This window comes from Tubulanus polymorphus, chromosome 5 (assembly GCF_964204645.1).
Source record: "Tubulanus polymorphus chromosome 5, tnTubPoly1.2, whole genome shotgun sequence".
Classification (NCBI taxonomy): domain Eukaryota; kingdom Metazoa; phylum Nemertea; class Palaeonemertea; order Tubulaniformes; family Tubulanidae; genus Tubulanus; species Tubulanus polymorphus.
In genome coordinates this window covers 21,802,255-21,820,081 of record NC_134029.1, presented here as the reverse complement: position 1 = coordinate 21,820,081, position 17,827 = coordinate 21,802,255, and the positions used below count along the sequence as shown (strand labels likewise).

The 17,827-nt window shown below is 37.4% G+C and overlaps 2 protein-coding genes across 2 annotated transcripts; both read right to left on the bottom strand.

Moving 5' to 3' along the window:
* Positions 1–887: 887 nt before the first annotated feature.
* Positions 888–12,116, bottom strand: LOC141906476 (anoctamin-8-like). Its single transcript, XM_074795781.1, has 15 exons — positions 11,939–12,116; positions 9,572–9,827; positions 8,712–8,947; positions 6,894–7,010; positions 6,461–6,588; positions 6,210–6,371; positions 5,313–5,601; positions 5,178–5,233; positions 5,017–5,091; positions 4,682–4,865; positions 4,052–4,197; positions 3,600–3,797; positions 3,381–3,512; positions 3,174–3,284; positions 888–3,077 (listed from the first exon to the last, which is right to left on the bottom strand). The coding sequence occupies exons 1-15, from the start codon at positions 12,003–12,005 to the stop codon at positions 2,955–2,957; spliced, it is 2,280 nt and encodes a 759-aa protein (XP_074651882.1). The 5' UTR covers positions 12,006–12,116; the 3' UTR covers positions 888–2,954.
* Positions 12,117–12,543: 427 nt separating this feature from the next.
* Positions 12,544–17,622, bottom strand: LOC141905334 (uncharacterized). The gene is made up of 4 exons (XM_074794174.1): positions 16,887–17,622; positions 16,529–16,663; positions 16,347–16,422; positions 12,544–15,955 (listed from the first exon to the last, which is right to left on the bottom strand). Exons 1-4 carry the CDS (start codon positions 17,547–17,549, stop codon positions 13,869–13,871), a joined length of 2,961 nt encoding a protein of 986 aa, XP_074650275.1. The 5' UTR covers positions 17,550–17,622; the 3' UTR covers positions 12,544–13,868.
* Between the last annotated feature and the right edge of the window lie 205 nt (positions 17,623–17,827).

Sequence of the window (17,827 nt, the reverse complement as noted above, 5' to 3'; positions counted from 1 at the left end):
TTATCCAATATATATTAGCGTAAAGCGTAAAATGATAAATTTTTGGGTTAAAACGATTTCGTGCAAACAAACTAAAACTTAGTTCAATTCTTAGTTTTTCGGTAATGTTGTTCATTTGTATTGAGCATGATTTAAACCTCTTATTTGTGATGAAACCGGTTTCAATGAGTCTGGAGATTCTGAAAGATGATATAAAGTGCTATTACTATTGATGTTTGTTTGTATTAGCATGATTTGAACTTCTATTTATGACAATACCAGTTTTACTGGTGTCATTGAGTCTGAAGTTATGTTCCAAAAAATAAAGCTCGTTCTTTGTTGTTTGTCTTGAATCGTGGCTAGAAATGATTTGGGACTGAGAAGAGACGCAGAAAATAAAACGTGCGCGAATCGTTGCAGCTCCCGCGGCTTAGTGCACTGAGTGCCTGGCCAATAGTGTATATTATACGAATCAATGTACATTTTGCTATGTTTTTATTCTTTAAATTTTTACTGTCTCGACGGAAGAGCATTGTGGCCATATGGTATTAGTTTTTCTTAGTTGAAATTTCGATACATAAAGTCTAATTAATTCGAGGTTATAAGTCGAAATTTCAAAAATGATCTTTGTAGAAGTAATAACTATCAACGAAACACAAGATACCTAGCAACCTCGTTATTCTTTTCCCCCTAGAGGCTCGTCAGAACGATCGTTCCACAGCATGAATTCCAAGGCGAGATTGGATCGTCATTCTTCTGTTGTTGAGGAGCATTGAATTGTTAGTGCTTTGGTATCTGCAACGACGACGAATTGATAACCTGTCGCCAAGTCTCATAATGAAAAAAATTGCCAAGAACAGCAAAAAAGAAACATCCCAAAAGCTATGTGTGTAAATTAAAAAGATTCATAATTTATTCGTTTTGTAGAGGAGAGTAATGGACAATGAAAAAGCTTCACCAAAATAATCAACAAGATGAAAATACTAATAACAAGATTGTATAGTTAGAGAAGTATATATAACGCAGATTTTTATAGGAGATCGCAGTCTGATAGAGATTTCATTTTATTGCACTAAGACTTTTTTCTGCAAAGAGATTTGATAAACGATGTCACCATTCGACATTCAAAGAGATGTAGGTAAAATATAATGACCTTCACAGAGTCTCACATACAACAGAATAGCTGAAAATTATCATAGTTCAATGAAATGGAAGTTTACCTCAATAGGATAAAACTCCACTATTAAAGTAGTTACCATACGTGATTATTAGGAAAGATAACATGGATTATTAGTAAACAATTATAATATGTATATACATATAATCCATCAAACAGTAAATCTTGGATAAAATAATACTCATGAAAGAAGTAAATGAGAACCTCAAAACCAATGTACTTCGCTACAAGGAGCTAAACTTGCCTGTATAATTACATTTCCTTCATGAGCGAAACACTTATATGCAGATACAACTCCGTGCAAGCAACATTTTATGAGCACAAGAAAAATGTAAAAATAGAAATCTCTTTAGAGTAGAAAAAAATACAATCGGTTTCAGACAACTACCTAACTGACATCACTTCAATCTGATCGGTTCAAATTCTATTCACTAGTACATATCATCATTTATCTTATCCACCATGTGATTTGAAAAAATGAGCAATGATACAAAATGTAATTAGTCTGGTGAATTAAGGGACACATTCTGAGCAACAAACTACTTTGATGGTTCAAAACTACAGTCGTTGGCACAACAATCTAACTAAGCTTCAATCACAATGGCACAATCAAAAATACTCTCACTGTGAAAGATTCAGAGCCATCACTGTGCAATACATATTGTACGAAAGGCAAGAATTGAATACATCAATGTTTAAAAATAATCTAGAATCAAACTGAAAGACTTCATGAGATGGGTACAATGTACAGACAACATACACACATATATTTTATGAAATTTCAACCATGCATACCGGTATACAAATTATTATCACTATTTAGATCTAGGATCATCACATAAAGGCAAACATATCAATGTAGCAAATAACCTAAAAATTGTACAGATGGTCAACAAAGCAAAAGAAAAAGATAACATAAAATGGGTGAAATATCAGCAATATAAACATATGTATACAGCCTTGTTAGAATAACCATTCTACACAAAATCTCAGCTACCGTAATTATTGCTATCACCAATGCAAAGCACATTTGACTAACAGTATGGAGAAAACACACAAGAAAATCATTTCAAAAAATAATTCATGTGAGAGACCAAGATCAATGAAGCATTGCACCGAAATGGTGTTAGCAGTTTCAGATTCTTAGTCCATCAATTTTGCCTAATGGGTAGGATAAAGATGGGATGCACAGCATGGGATGTACAGGCATGTAAAAAGACTGCCGAATATTCATGAAGATGAAATTGCTAATGTCACCACAAGTATTATCATATTTCCAATGATGTAAAATATCATTTCTAGGTATGTATTTCAACTTATGTAGAATACCGGGATAAGTGTATCAGGAAATATCCTTCCTTATGAAAGAAATACTTGACAACTTAGATAGTTCAAGTCCCCCTGCACTAAAATAAATGTGAACAATTACTGCTTAAGAGTTGCCTAGAAAATACATTTGAGTCGCATGGCATGTCAACAAGGCATGATATTCCTGGGCCAAATATTCAATGTATCGACAGCCAACAATACACCAGTATATACGGCAGGTGATTCCAAAATACAACACATAACTTGAGAAATAACACAGAGTTGGTTTAAAAAGTCACCAAAATAAACACATTTAACATCAGCATAAATAAGTGCAAAATTAACATACATAACAAAATACATTTGCGTAATGACAAATTTTGATTAAGCCCCTTCACAGACCCACACTGCCACAGAATATTTGATGCATCAATAAAAATATATTAAGATATTTATATGTATTTTTTTATATATAATATGTTATTTAACTCTAGGAAGTTCCAACTGGCCGTGCACATTCATCTAATGGAACAGTGTTAGTACGGGAATGGTTAGATGACTGGTTGTTCCTGGAATGTGATTGACTGCGATCACTGTTTTTCTTCTGGATTCGCTAAAATAGAAAAATTACAAGCAGCGTAGTATGTACCTATCATACAACATAAAAATAAAATCAACAAAACTGAGACTACTTTTTGGGATACTATACCTTAAACGCTTCTCTTCTCCTAAACTCCCACTTAGCCATTTCTTGTTCGACCCAATGAGGAATGTCTGGAATTGCGTATGCTATTCCACACTTCATTGCCAAGACCAAGTGCTGAAATACGGAAGAATATTCAGAACCTTTCTTAGCTATCGTAATACCAGGGTAATGCACAAAAAGAAATGAACCCTTTAAAGTTGTATCACATACCTCTAAGACTACTATGAAGACAACAGTTTCTGTTGGTCCCATATTGGGGAACATTCGGTGGACAGGCCCTGACATACCGATCAGAGCGCTGTTTACAATCACAGCTATCACACCCATCAACTCTAATGCATCCTGAAGAAATAAAAGATATGGCTTTAAAAGATGTATGTATACAAAAATAAAGAAGAACGGTTCTTGCGACTAAGTACACCATCCTACCTGCCAAACCCCAATGTCAGCAACACGCTGACCAAACGGTCTCTGTGAGGTCATACAAAGCTTAAATGCATCACTACGTATTTCTATAATGTTATTAGTCAATGCGCAAAGAGCAGCCATCGGGAAAGCACACGAAAAAAGTGTCACATAACCAAACTGAATAAACATCTCGAGGTAATCTTCAAATGTATCTTCGTACTATAAATAGATACAGAACGATATGGTTATTAATCACATGTACTCGCATAGTTTCACCGATTTTGAATCGTTTTCTCCGGAGCAGTTCAAGACTCATCTAAAGACACTTCTATTCAGACAATATTAACTAGTGGAGCGCATCTGAACTGTTTTTATAGGATACCTGCGCTATATAAGACTTATCTAATATCATTATTACTATGTATTTCAGTTTAATTTCATGAGAAGGATATATCTTACGTATTGAAACTTACAGGTTTCATGGCAGCTTCAACCTCAGCTTGGGTTAGCGTAGGTCCACTATGTGCTGCATTCAGGTGTACCTTTTCTTTATTGACATCTTGAAGTCCAGAAGCTACGACCGCATCGCAGGTCTCTTGTATGCCTTCCTTTATGAGACCTTTATAAAACAAAGCTTAAAACATTAACCAATTCAGAATTCAGTACATTCCGTGTATCCTAGGAGGTATTACCCTTCACCAATACATGTACCGGTACACAAAATAAAAGATTATCGCATTTTTCAATCATGGGAATAGCTACTACTATTTTACAAATACTGCAAACAAAAAAATCTCTATACATATGCCTTGAATGAATTAGTAGATTACAATATCCATGGAAACAATGAATGTAAAATTCCGCAATAATTGAATGACTAAAAAGTTAATCAAAATACAGAAATATGTCAAATAAATAAATTTGTTTCTGATTTCATATCTATATACTGTGTATTTATTCGACATATCATCTTAGACTGAAGGAGGGTGATAGGAACCACCCGAAATATTTCTATATTTTGATAAACTTTTTAGTCTTTTAATTATTGTGTGGGATTTAACATTCACATATCTTTAATGTTATGTTGAAAATGGCTGGTTTACCTTTTCGCTCGGCTTGTTTCTTCAGTAAGATCTCTTTAGCTTCTCGATCGAGCGTGTCTGGACTCATATTTGCAGTCATTTTATAACCTACTTGGAAGAGTTTTACTTTCTCGATTATATACGGAACTAGCGCCTCTTTAATATTTCCTATCACTTGCCGCGTAATCAGCAAAGCTGCTAATTGCTAGAAAAGAGGTAATGATACAATATCGCGATATGTCGATATTAGGTAATTGAGGCTAAGATTGAATTTACAAGAGCCTTTGAAAAACGATGTAACGAATTCTAAACTAAAGGTTGCATTAATTTTGTTACAAATTTAATTACTACTTTACCTCTCTAAGGCGATTCATGTCTTTGAGGTAAAATGCAATGTAGAACAACGAAAGGAATGAATTCACAAACTGAAACTAAAAATATGAGAAACATGTCGCAACATTTGTCAATTACGTATATTATAGATGCCCAAATAAGTACTGCGTTTGATTCCACTTACAAGGACTAGTTTGATGATAAGATGATTTTCGTAAGAGCTATCTTCACGGTAATTCTCTGGAAAAAGCAAAAAAGTTTCACGAAATGCGATACAAATTGATTCTTCTTGAAATAATCAAACATTTCAAATAATCACCCTTATCATTGAGCCAGAATGCGATCTTCTTGTAAATATCATCTAAAATGCCGATTGTAATTGCGAGCAGAATCTTCGGGCCAAACTTCGCAATCTTCCACAGTTCACCGGCTTTCACCTTCTGCGTGACGTATCCATCTACTTGGAAGATAAGTAACATGGAAGCAAACACGATCATGAGACAAATGATGATGATCGGCATGCTGACTAGGTAGCGGAAAAGATTTCGTTTCCACGGCGGGTAATATGGCTCCTGGCGACCGGATACAGGACTAACCTTCAACTGACCCTAAAATGGAATACAAGATGTGAAGATGATTGATTCATTGAAAATGGCGACGTAAGAGTAGTGTGAACATATCACGCAAACAAATGATCATATAAATTAGACTGGCTGAATCAAAGAATTTGTGTTAGCTCAGCTGACATATACCGGGGTATTGATAGTTGTAAGCTTATGAAATGGTGACATCTTGGGTGACATTAAACGATATAACAATATATCATATCGGACATGAGTGACCATAGAGATTAACGAATATCAGCATCTCATGCAATCAATGCAGATAAATCATTCATTGCTGTCTATCAAAAATCAATTATGATTCATTACGCCGTCGTCTGGTCTTCATTTGACTCTCTAAATAGGACTCTCAGCAGAACGACGGCAGCATTACGACAATGATAGGAAAGTCTGGTGAGCGTAACACATGGCACTGTTCACATACGGTATACGAATGCACGAAAAATGTTGATAACTGGTTATTGGCAAATATAACGTATGACACTTACACATTAATTTCCATTTTTAACAGAATTGCTAATTACTAATTAATAATTTCACTAGCACCGAGAAATATGATTTAAGAAAATCTTCTAACATTTGTTAGAACTAACCTTGAATAAGGGTCTTGGTTCAACGAGAAGGTCTGGATCTCGGTCTAACGTGCCCCAACGATAGGCGACGGCAGAACTCTGTCTTTTCCAGTGCTCTAAATACAACGTTGCCCAACCAATATTGAACAACGCAAACAACATAAAACACAAGTCGTCTATTTCCTGAATGAATGGAGATGGTTGAATTTCTGTATAAATAAGCCGTCGCAATATTTTCTCCAGAATTTAAGCAGAAGTACTTCTCTTTTTACCTGATCTTTTCCAGTGGAAAACCACATCATGACTCCTAAAAACGCCGGCAGAATTAAAGCTTTCGTGTAGTGTCCCAAGTATGCGAAATACAAGCCTATCTTTACTCCGAAATAATCACAGATTTTGTCTAAAAATGTACAACATAAGAAACTAAAACCATCACTATATGAAACAAGATGAAATTCAGGGAGATACGGGAAAATGAACATTTTCTATATAAACATTTGAGAAAATATCTTGTTCTTCGGTTTTACGCGAAGGAGTTCAGTACTATTCAGCTGTGTATCGTTCAGTGTAGATAAAAATACATCAGTCAACACGAATTAGTAGCTAAATGAAACTTGAAACAGCTACAACTTGTTGGTTGATAAAGCGCTTCCATAAGAAAGTATGAATGAATGGAAAACGCAGAGTCTATTGATGCAAACGTACCTAGAGGTTGTCTTTTGAAAAACGCTTGCACCCAGGTCCTCTTCAGCTTGGTAAGGTCTTCACTGTTGTGAAGAGGAAGAACTCGTGAGATGATTTTACGTGATTCCAAAAAAGGAACTGAAATATCCAATTAAGTAATTTAGAAAATATATCATAATAGAATTTTCAGAAATTCATTATTTTCAAACGTTTTGAATAATAATAATTATGATTCATTTGCATATTATAGCGCAACCCTAAAAAAACATAATTATTGAACTTGACATTAGACTAAAACATTTTAGAATTGCCGTTGGATTCTAATTAAATCGCAATTAATATCCGCATGTACGTATGTTAATTCAACTGATCTCGACAAATTTAAATTAGAAACGTCTGCCATAATCGTGGTTCAGGGAGTAACAGGTTAACATAAACACTTTACTCAATTGATTTAACTGGTATGCGTATGTAATGCGATTGAGATTAAATCTCCATCACATATAGTCGATCATATGCAGTATGAATTAATATATAGGAATATATTACGTCCGTCAGTATATCAGAACTTAATATCGTAGAAACTACAATATTGGATTTATTGCGACAATTCCACACTACGCCAAACGTTTATATGGAGCTTTAACCCACGAATCTCAAAACATGAATTTCATAATATCCGAGTAGCAACCATCATACTTGGAATGACAGTTTTGCCACTTCACTGTGGGCATAATTCTGCGTTGAAATTGTAGCCATCAATGTCAGGCTCGTAAACTGTCACTGTCACATAATTCAAGAGGAAATCTAATACCGATATTGTTTTTTGGACATAAAATTTCCAGTATCAATGAGGAGGTGCAACGCCAGGTTTTCCCGCCAGATTGCGTGACGAATACTCAGTCTTCCTTTCTGTTAATTGTAAATATTGTATACTTTGTATAAGTCTCCCTCCATGTACCATAGAAATGGTTGGAGTGTAAATAAAATCCTAAATCCTAAATCCTTTCGTTGTCAAAATCAGTTCATTTCCAATGAACTTCAAATTGAATTTTTAGGCTCCCGAATCCATACATTATGATATGACCCAACAAATATACTTTAAATTCATTTTTCTACTTAGATATCGGTGCAGTTTTCATAATATTTGATCTATTTAAGAGAAAAGTCTATACAGTTTTCATTGAAATATAGAAATAGACCGCGAAAGACCAAGCAACTACTAGCGAACCTGGCGGATCCTTGCTTGCCGCAGGAGCGTTGGTAGTTCCCCATCAAGATCGCAAAAGCGAATTAATTTTTGTGGGATTACTATCAGCGGGCTGTTGTTGGCAACGGCGCGCTGATTAACAACTGGAACGATCATCCATTGTTTCAACGTCTGTGACACGATCACTCGCATATAGCGCGGGCGGAACCTGCCGCCGGTACTGTGTAATAAAACAGCAGCATTAATTGTATAGCGGTATTTCAAAACAATCTGCTATATGCATCTATATAATCATGCGATGTGAAATTTGTCCATAAACAACAGAAGGATCTGTGATTCATTTCGTATTCATTCGACGTAGCGCTCGAGGGACTCCTAACTATCACCAAAAAAAAAAGCTCACATGAATATATTCATGCGTATGAATATCTGCCGGTACAATGTGCAGATTATGGTAAAAAGCTACCCTGGATATTTTGAAAACTATATTTTCAACTGTACTGAAATAATGAATTCCATATAAATTAGAATTACATAGTCTCTACACAAAATAAAATTCATATTTTTAAACTAGAGTGATTAAAAAACTAGTCGAAATGAATCTGAAAAAAATCATATTTCTAACTTACTGATGGCTTGTCCTTCGATGAAATGCACTTTATTCAATTCATCACCTTGTATAGCTCTGAGATTATGCATCATATGTTTAACGATACTCTGACGTTCTTGACTCGTGAAGAATAATCTTTCCTCTTCGATATATTTATAATATTCTTTGTCATCATATTCGAAATCTTTCATTCCGCCGCCGTATTCCATTTTTAGTTCTTTCTTCAAGTTGATTTCCTCAGCACCTTTCAGCAGACTGCACAAAAAGCAGGACAAATTAAAACTTTTTGAGTATTAACCGATTCATCAGGCGCATCCAGGTGCCAATTTTGAAGGACTAGTCACATCCCAAAAGGGCATTTCGATATCCAAAAAGGCAATTGATATCATGTGTACTCCTAAACAGAGGGGTCAATTTTGAAGAACTTTTCAAGTCCCAAAAGGGCATTTTGATGTCCAAAAAGGCAATTGATATCATGTGTACTCCTGCACTGAGGGGTCAGTGTTCAAAGCTTGTCACATCCCAAAAGGGCACAAAGGCAATATCAGGGTCACTACTGCACAGAAATGTATCAATTATTTTTGTCAACAAAGTAGAAAAGGGCACTGTCAAAATAATTTGATGGACTTGTACGAGTCTCATATGTCCCCCTGGATCTGCTGCTGTTCATGAAGAAATATCTGAATTCAACTCTCATTAGTCTGATAAAGGTCAATAGGTACAAGACAGAATTATATATTGAATAAGCAATAGAAATCTCTAATCAAGTAATTTGACATTTGATTCATGTTCGAACTATTCTAAATAAATGATCTCATTGACTCAATTCACCGACAGTTTTAAATTCAATAAACGATGTTTTATAGAAATTTTTCTTACTTTTCGTATGATGACGTCATATAAAATCCATAAACTCCAGTGTTACTATGGTGACGTACGTGTACCTCTAGTTCCGGTGTACGACTGCGCAAGCGCGCGAGGACCCACATCAGAGTTTGGTCGTCGGTTTTCGCCGGGAATGTCAGGAGTACGTCGCAGTCTCGAGTCGGTATCGTGTTCATCCATACTTTACTGGATACTACAAATCGACTGGTACTCGCGAATTTACGCCCAAATATTCCGGTGGATTCTCCTCCTAAAATCGAAATTCATAGTTTAATCAATATGTACGCAAAAAACTGTACTTGAAATTCAACCCAATTGATGGCATTTTATTCGGTAAAACGAAATCTATTATTCACATGAATGACAATATACTAATAATCTGTAAATTTGTGTAGCCCCTGTTTCATATAGAAAATGTGCTTTACGGTTTGTGAAAACTGCATTTACGCTCCATATGCTTATACAGAAAGGCTGATGTTTAAATGCGTTCAGATCGTCAATTTTCGAAATCTCTGAATCCAAATAGTTCAAGAAATATACGAGCAAATATCGCATGAAATCATACAAATATCATGAAAAAAGCCTCACCATTTGATAGGTAAATATGAAATAAAGATGAAAGCAAAGAATTAGGCATCTTCCATAGCCTAGTTTCTACTAATCTACTACTGTTGTTGCTGCTAATGTTACAATAAAAGTATCCTGCTTTATGTACACATTCTAAGTAATATACTAGTTGGTATAAATAAATGCTAAGGTGTATCTATATCTTAAATAAACATAATATCTTGACACGGAATAACTGAAATGTGCAAATAAGTGTATGATTAACGACACTACGAATTCCAGCCCGAGATCGGTGGATAGAATGATAATTGACATTCCATCTATAAATCATTCAAAAAATCCAGATTGAAATATGATAGTATTACAAGGGTTTTATATCGACTAAGTCAGAGAAATAGATTTGAATCCACGCGGTTTTTTGCCTACCTTTCTTACGAAATACATGTTTAGAGTTTGATAAAACAGGGGGAGAATCTCTAGGCTTGGAACACTCTAAGGACCGATGGAGTAATGTCCATGGAGCAGCATGATGCACAAACAAACATAGAACACCAATCAGAACTAGATAAAACAACATTCTAATATCCTTAAAAAATTCAAATAAGTTACAGTACTAACATGTATATTAACTGTTTGGATGTATATTGATACACTTGCAATACATAAGTTACAATGTATGGATGTATATCAATTTGCTTTACACTTGCAAATTTAAGTTACATGTATAGTATATAATTGTTCGTTTTGTAGTTTGTCTCACAATTTAAGTTTAGAATTGATGGTTTAATGGTAGATACCCTACCCTAAGAGTACAAGCATCCTATCAACACCTTGATCTAAATAGAATGAGGTACCTTACCAGTACTGGGGTACTGGCAATGATTTAATAGAAATCTCCGTTAGAGAAACTGCAGTTTAACTCATTTTCAGATATAAATCACTGAACAGAGGTAAATAGGTCTACGATACTAATCATTACCTGAGAGAAAGTGAGCATTAAAATGCCTTTATTAACCTCAACTAGGCCCTACGTAACAGCCGATTCCAACAGGGGTTTCAAAAGTTCAGTTTGTACCCTATGTCTCACAAGGTTTATGAAATGAAATATTGAAAAACATTCGAATCAAACTACTTCCTATTATGTCATGGTACTGTCCAACCTCCGCTGATGGATAAGGTTACTTAACACACAAAACTGATAGAAGGATAAAAGCATGGGTAAGGAAAAATGTTGCGCCATGGTTTACCGATATCTTTACCAGGGTTATGCAGAGTTAGGGATGTTCCCAAATCCACCATTCACAAAAACACAATTCTAGTCTATATGACAACTCCACAAATGGGGCAAAGCTGTCATTGCTCGATATAACACGTTCACCGTTGTAAGCCTCTAAAGGTATCCAACTTACTGGACTTCAACGTATCTTTCACAAAATAAGACCATTCACGAAATTTCTGCAGGTTACATTGCAGGGAATCTTTTATACTAGATTTTATAGAAATACTGATTTGATTGGCCAAGGCTTCGGCTGAAATATGAAGACTGCAATGATTATGTAGCCATCAATTCCTGAATTCGTTGCTCACCTTCTGCGCCTATGTATCACAAATCATGATAAATAAACTTCTGCATGCATTTTTATACAATTGTAACATAAAAAAAACAATGCTACATGCTGGCATTGAAATCCTTCGCGAATGTGAAGCTAATACTAGCATAATCTACTGCTATTACTGACTGCAACAGTAGTGAGTGAATGTAAAGCAGTATTGCACAGTATTTAGTTCACTAACCCGATGTTGATGGTGTTGCATCAGTCTTCTTTCTTTGTCGTACATCTGTATTGTCCTTAGTTTCCATGACTGTCACCGCAAACCCATCGCTGGGTCACACTGTGCAGTAGCCTAACAGCGAGGTTCAATATATGCAAGTCAATGCTGTAATAACAGCATACTGGTGCAGCTGGCTATTGCAGCTGACACAGCCAGCCATTTTTCAGCTGACATAGTTCATCCATCTGCCACAGCAATATCATAGCAGCACCTTACTCGCAATAATTTTTGAATATGAAATATGGTATCCTATACATACCAATACTTGGTTAGGGAGTGATATACTGCTGTATTGTATTGTACTGTATCGTATTGTATTGTACAGTTATTTCCTCTGGTACGCGAGAATTTTCAGTGAAATGCCTCCAGGCAACAATGACCTTAGCAACCAATGATCACATCAGAACCAACGACAAGAAACTCAAAGTCCTCCGTCCGTGAATTTGACTCCAGTAGAGAAAACCAGCCATCATCCAATAACGAATACAACAACCATTATACGTGTTTCTATTTACATACATGATTTATTGAATGAGAAGATGAAATGATAATAGTTAAATGTGCAGCTAATTTTACGCCAGTAAAATATCATAGATATCATAGGAAAATATCATTGAAATATCATCGAAACCTATCAGTAACTATAGTGAGAATACGTGCACGATTTATCTATCTTTCTATCTGATCACAGCAACTTAATATGTGAAGAAATTGTGACACTGATTTGTAGCCGTTTTAATACACATACTTACACACGCATAATGTGATATGCATATAAACTTTTTCATAGAACATCTAAATTTGATAAAAACATATTTTACATCGGGCGAGGGTGAAAAAGATAGATTCGAAATATACACCAGCTACTGATCGGGCTAGTAGATATGTGGAATAGTTTGAAGTAATCAATAACGTATATATTCATTCATAATTTCTTTAGTGGAATATCAATATTCATGATCTACGTAGAAATTTATACAACTTTAAACAAATAACATGCGCAGATATTCATCATTATTATTATCAAACGTCTACATCGTATTTACAGTTTTATGGTTTGATTATTAATCCATTGATGATAATGATAATACAAACAACAATTAACGTAGTCTATCATATAGTAGAGTATGACATTACGGTATGTAGCACATTTAAGTATGTCATATTGTAAATAAAGCGTATATGATTAATTAGTAAAATCCTGATCACTACGCTGTAAAATGCATCATTTTGTTCATTCAAATCATTATGGTATTATTGTTTACTTAGACAATAATATGTACATTATTTACGATATTTTTACAATGCAATTCACGGCATTTTTTCACTAAAATTGAATTCGTCATTCGCTATTGATCTTGCAGGCCACCAGTACAAAACCTTGGTGGCAGCAGTACAATAACATTTTCTGGATTGTCACATATCCAGGTTTGGGGGTAATAATCCAGGGCAGCCTTGTTATAACTGATTCATCGGTTATCACAAACCTAGATTTTCATTTCAAATAGGCCAATTTTAATAACTCCATACTGGATATAACAAACTATCGGTTATAATGAACAGGTTTTCTGGTCCCCTCAAGTTCGTTGTAATAAGGTTCCAACGTAGCTAGGTTTTATCTTTAAGGCTATATAACTTTGGTTTTGAGTCCACGGTTCTAGAAAATTTTATGATTGGTTACCTAGAAATAAAACTGAAATACATGCCTCAGTCCAGCTGAATGTACGTATTACAATAATCACTGAATATTCATGGTTTTACTAATTGATTGTACATCAAAAACATCGAAACAAATCATTTCTGAAGTACAAAAAACCGCCTGTGACCGCTAAAATACCGGTATGTAGGAAAAGAACACACTATGAATTACTACCTTGCATATCTATTAAATCTATTCAGGAATTTCCGATTGTTTGGACACGATATCCGACGTACCGGTTGCTACCTCGTGCGAAGATAAATCACTCGAGTTCGGATCATCTTGAACCGACGCGCCAGCGGCGGCCGCGCTAGTATTCCCTTCGTCCTGATTCGATAATGCGCTACTGTTCATATCGTCGAGTTCGTCGATATAAAGCGTGCCGTCTTGGTCGGGCTCTGGTTTCGGTTTCAACCACTCGGGCTGCGCCCCCGAATGTCGCACGGAATGCGTGTACAGCTTATTCTTATAGCGCGTGCGATAAATGCAATTCGGATAGTCACACTGATAATACTGTTTCTCCTTTTTCGGCGTATCCGAGTTTGTGAGGTGATGACTGCGACGCGTGTGATCGCGAAGCGACGTTACGGTTTTGAATACTTCTTTACATAAACTACAAACGAACTGATGATCCTTCGACGTGCTGTGATAAAGCATGTGATCGCGTAGCGCGCCGGCGCTCGGGTGTTTTTTATGACAGACTTCGCACTCGTAGACGTCGATACCGTCCGGTAGTGGTATGCTATGTTTATAATAACGATGGAATGGTAGGTAATATTTCTGCGTTGTTTTGTACTGACACTCGTCGCAGTGATACAGAATGCGACCGCGTTCGTCGCGTTCCACGCGATCCAGCGAATCTAACTTCGCCGATTCGCCGTACAGATTCGCGGCGCTCTGCTGCGCGATCTTCGCCGGCGGCGCCGGTTCGCGCGGCGATTTCCCGGTTTGACGAACCGGGCAATCGCGAACGTGCTCCAAACACAGGGGTAGTGACTCGTGCTTCGAATCGCAATGACAACACACGTACGCTAGAGCCGCCTTTTGTTTGATTCCGTCACTACTCACCGTGCGATCGTTACTCGAGATGAACTGTCGAGATATCATGATATCGTCGGGCAGAATCTCAGACGTTTTCTGTTTCGCGTCGGATGACTTCGCGTTCGCGTTTTGATTCTTCGACGAGTTCCTATTATCCTGTTTAGCGTTCAGCATTCGCATTTCTTTGATTTTGCTCAGAATTTCGGCCTCGCTCACTTCCGGGTGATTTTTGCGTATATGCTTTTCGGCGGTCTCGTCCGACGGAAAACGCCAGAAACAAACGGCGCAAATACGCGAAAACGGTCCCTGTTGTTGTTTTTTCACTTCGTCGGGATTTTTCTTCGATTTGACGCTTTTCGAACTGTACGGAGCTAAGATTCCTTCGCCCATGAACCCGAGTCCGTCGTGAGTATCTTCAGGTAGATTGAGATCAGAAGGCGATACTATGTCGTGTACGTTCAGTAATTTATTGATAAACTCGCCGACGTCGGTATTCTGTACCTCCGAATCACCGCCTCCGAACAAACCTAATAAATCTTTCATCTCTTCGGGTTTCGGTTCTTCGAGTTTGACGGTTTCGACGCACGCAGCTCGGAACGGTTTCGACTTTCGTTTGCGGCTCTTTTTCGACGACGATTCCGCGACGAGTTCCTCGTCGACTTCTCGTCTAATCTCATCAATCGTATCGATTTGCGCGTTTTCGGTTTTGACATCGATATCTGGGGGCACCATCGGAGGATCTTCTTCCGGCGCGTCATCCCATTCCCAATCCGGTTCCTCTTTCACCGTGACCGCCTCGTCTAGGCCATCCTCGGCGATTACGCGTAGTTTCGGCTGTAGTTTCATCGTCACTTCGGCTTTTCGTTTGCGACGTTTCGTCTGCGAACTGGATTCGAAATTGTTTTCAGTTTTTGAATCTCCGTTCGTCAATGTGAAACACGATTCGATTTTTGGTCCGTTATTCCACTCGTCGTTCTCGTCGCTATTTACGCTGTTGTCATTTTCGTACGCCTCCGCCATATCGGTGTCATTTTCGTGTTCGCCTTTTTCCGGATTCGGCAGTTTGTTAATATCGACGTATTTTTCGCACATGTATCGCACTTTCTCGACGTTCAGCATCTGAGCCGAGTACAGTATCGGATACACCGTCTCGTCTTTCAGTGTTAGAGTTCCCGTGTACATGAAATTGAGGATTTCTTTCATCGCTCGAGGGTCGCACGGAAGTTCAATGCTCACGCCTGAAAACAAAAACATAATCTTAGACATCAAAATGAGACCTGTCTGAAATTTTCAGCTAGCCTGAAATCATTTCAATGATGGCTTTAACCCTTTCAGTGCTGACTCAATAATACCTCATAGTGTTGGAGATTAGAAAATTTTGAAAAAATTCCACCCTAGTATGTTGAATAACCGGAATACCACTATAGTGCGTCTACACTGCGGTGCTGTGTATCATCAGTTATCAATATTTCACTATGTTTGACAGGTGTTGCCATCTTTCAATAGAGATAATTACTAATTAGTTATTACATCGATACACCGCAGTGCAGTGTACTAGCAAAATAAATCACCAATTCATACACCGCACTACGGTGTAGACGCACTGAAAGGGTTAAATGAAGTACTTACACTTATCTTGTAACGGAACATTTGACAGTAAACTAGCCATGAAAGGACTGGCTGCGGCGACAACAATGCGATGTGCCTGAAATAATATTTAAATCATATCATTACTAATTGCATTTCAAGAACCATTTTTCTATGGGAAATATAGGCCTAATTACGGAATAAACTGAGAATTCAAAACTTACATGGAATGTTTCAAAACCAACATTTATCACAACATCGGCAAAAGTCTGGTCATTCCACAAGCGAGCTAGGTTCTTCAGTAATTTGTTACTATGGTTACTATCCTTCCACATCGAACCTGATCCAAATACACTCTTCTGTAAAACGTATGACAACAGGTAATTGTAAAGATTGACAGGCAATTTCGGCGACTTACAACAAACAGAGGTCAGTTACTTAAAAGTTGGCAAAAGTTAAATAGGCCTACATGTAGTAGATAAATACCACCAACGATTAGGTAACTAACTACCATGGTACTTTAATCAAACTTTAACCAATTTTTGAGCAACTGATTGCAGGTTTTCGGTACAGTTAACTCACATCTTGGAAATTAGGTTTTGATTCCGGATTGACGGATACTGTAGCGCTAGGTGGCGTTGTGTTCGTTTCGGCTCCGATTTTCACGTAACTTTGTTTCATTAAATTCAACGTATTTTCTTTACTCAACGAACGAATAAACGACGAAAACGATCCGGATTCCGCCGGTTTCGGCGTTACCGCGACGACCTGATCCGGTTGCGGTTGTTGTTGGTTTTGAAATCCGTTTTCCATGTGAACGACGTCGTTGTACAGAAGAGATCTGACGGTTTTAGCTTTCATCACGTCCGGCGTCGAAGGAATCGTTCTCGTCGACGTGTAAATGTTACCCTCGACGTCGCGGCGAATGTTAGCGATGAGACTCGCGGAAACAGGTGGTCGCCGTCGTCGACGACGGGTTTCATCTTCGGTTACAGGTAAATCCAGGTGTAGCGTAGGAATGTACGAAGGACTGTCCGGATCGTTATTTTTCTTACCGCCCACAAAATGTAGACTGCATATCCGTGTGTGGGCAGTGGGTACCCAATCAAAACCTTTACCAATAGCTCCCAGCCAGGATTTATGTCTCTCATGTGGTTTCAGGGGTATTGAGTAGAATGAAAACCCTGCTTTTTCATCCCTCCTATTTCCACAACCAGGCACACAGCAGTAGTCCTTGTGCCCCATAATTCTACGTCCTTAAAATGGCCTCCGCGATCCTCGGAATTGCTGGGGGATACACGCCATCTTGAATATTTCACAAGCCCTTTGTTGAAGGGGTCAAACCCAGGTGGCGTCAGTGTCGCGTCCCCTGGAGAGACAAACGCGAAAAATCGGGAATTTCATCGCCTGTTCGAGTCACGTTCCTATACACGGATTTCTTATATGTACCACCAAAGCCCCGTCTTCACATCTGATCTTATTTTGGGATAATCAAGAAAAAAAGCGTGTCAAAAAATAAACAA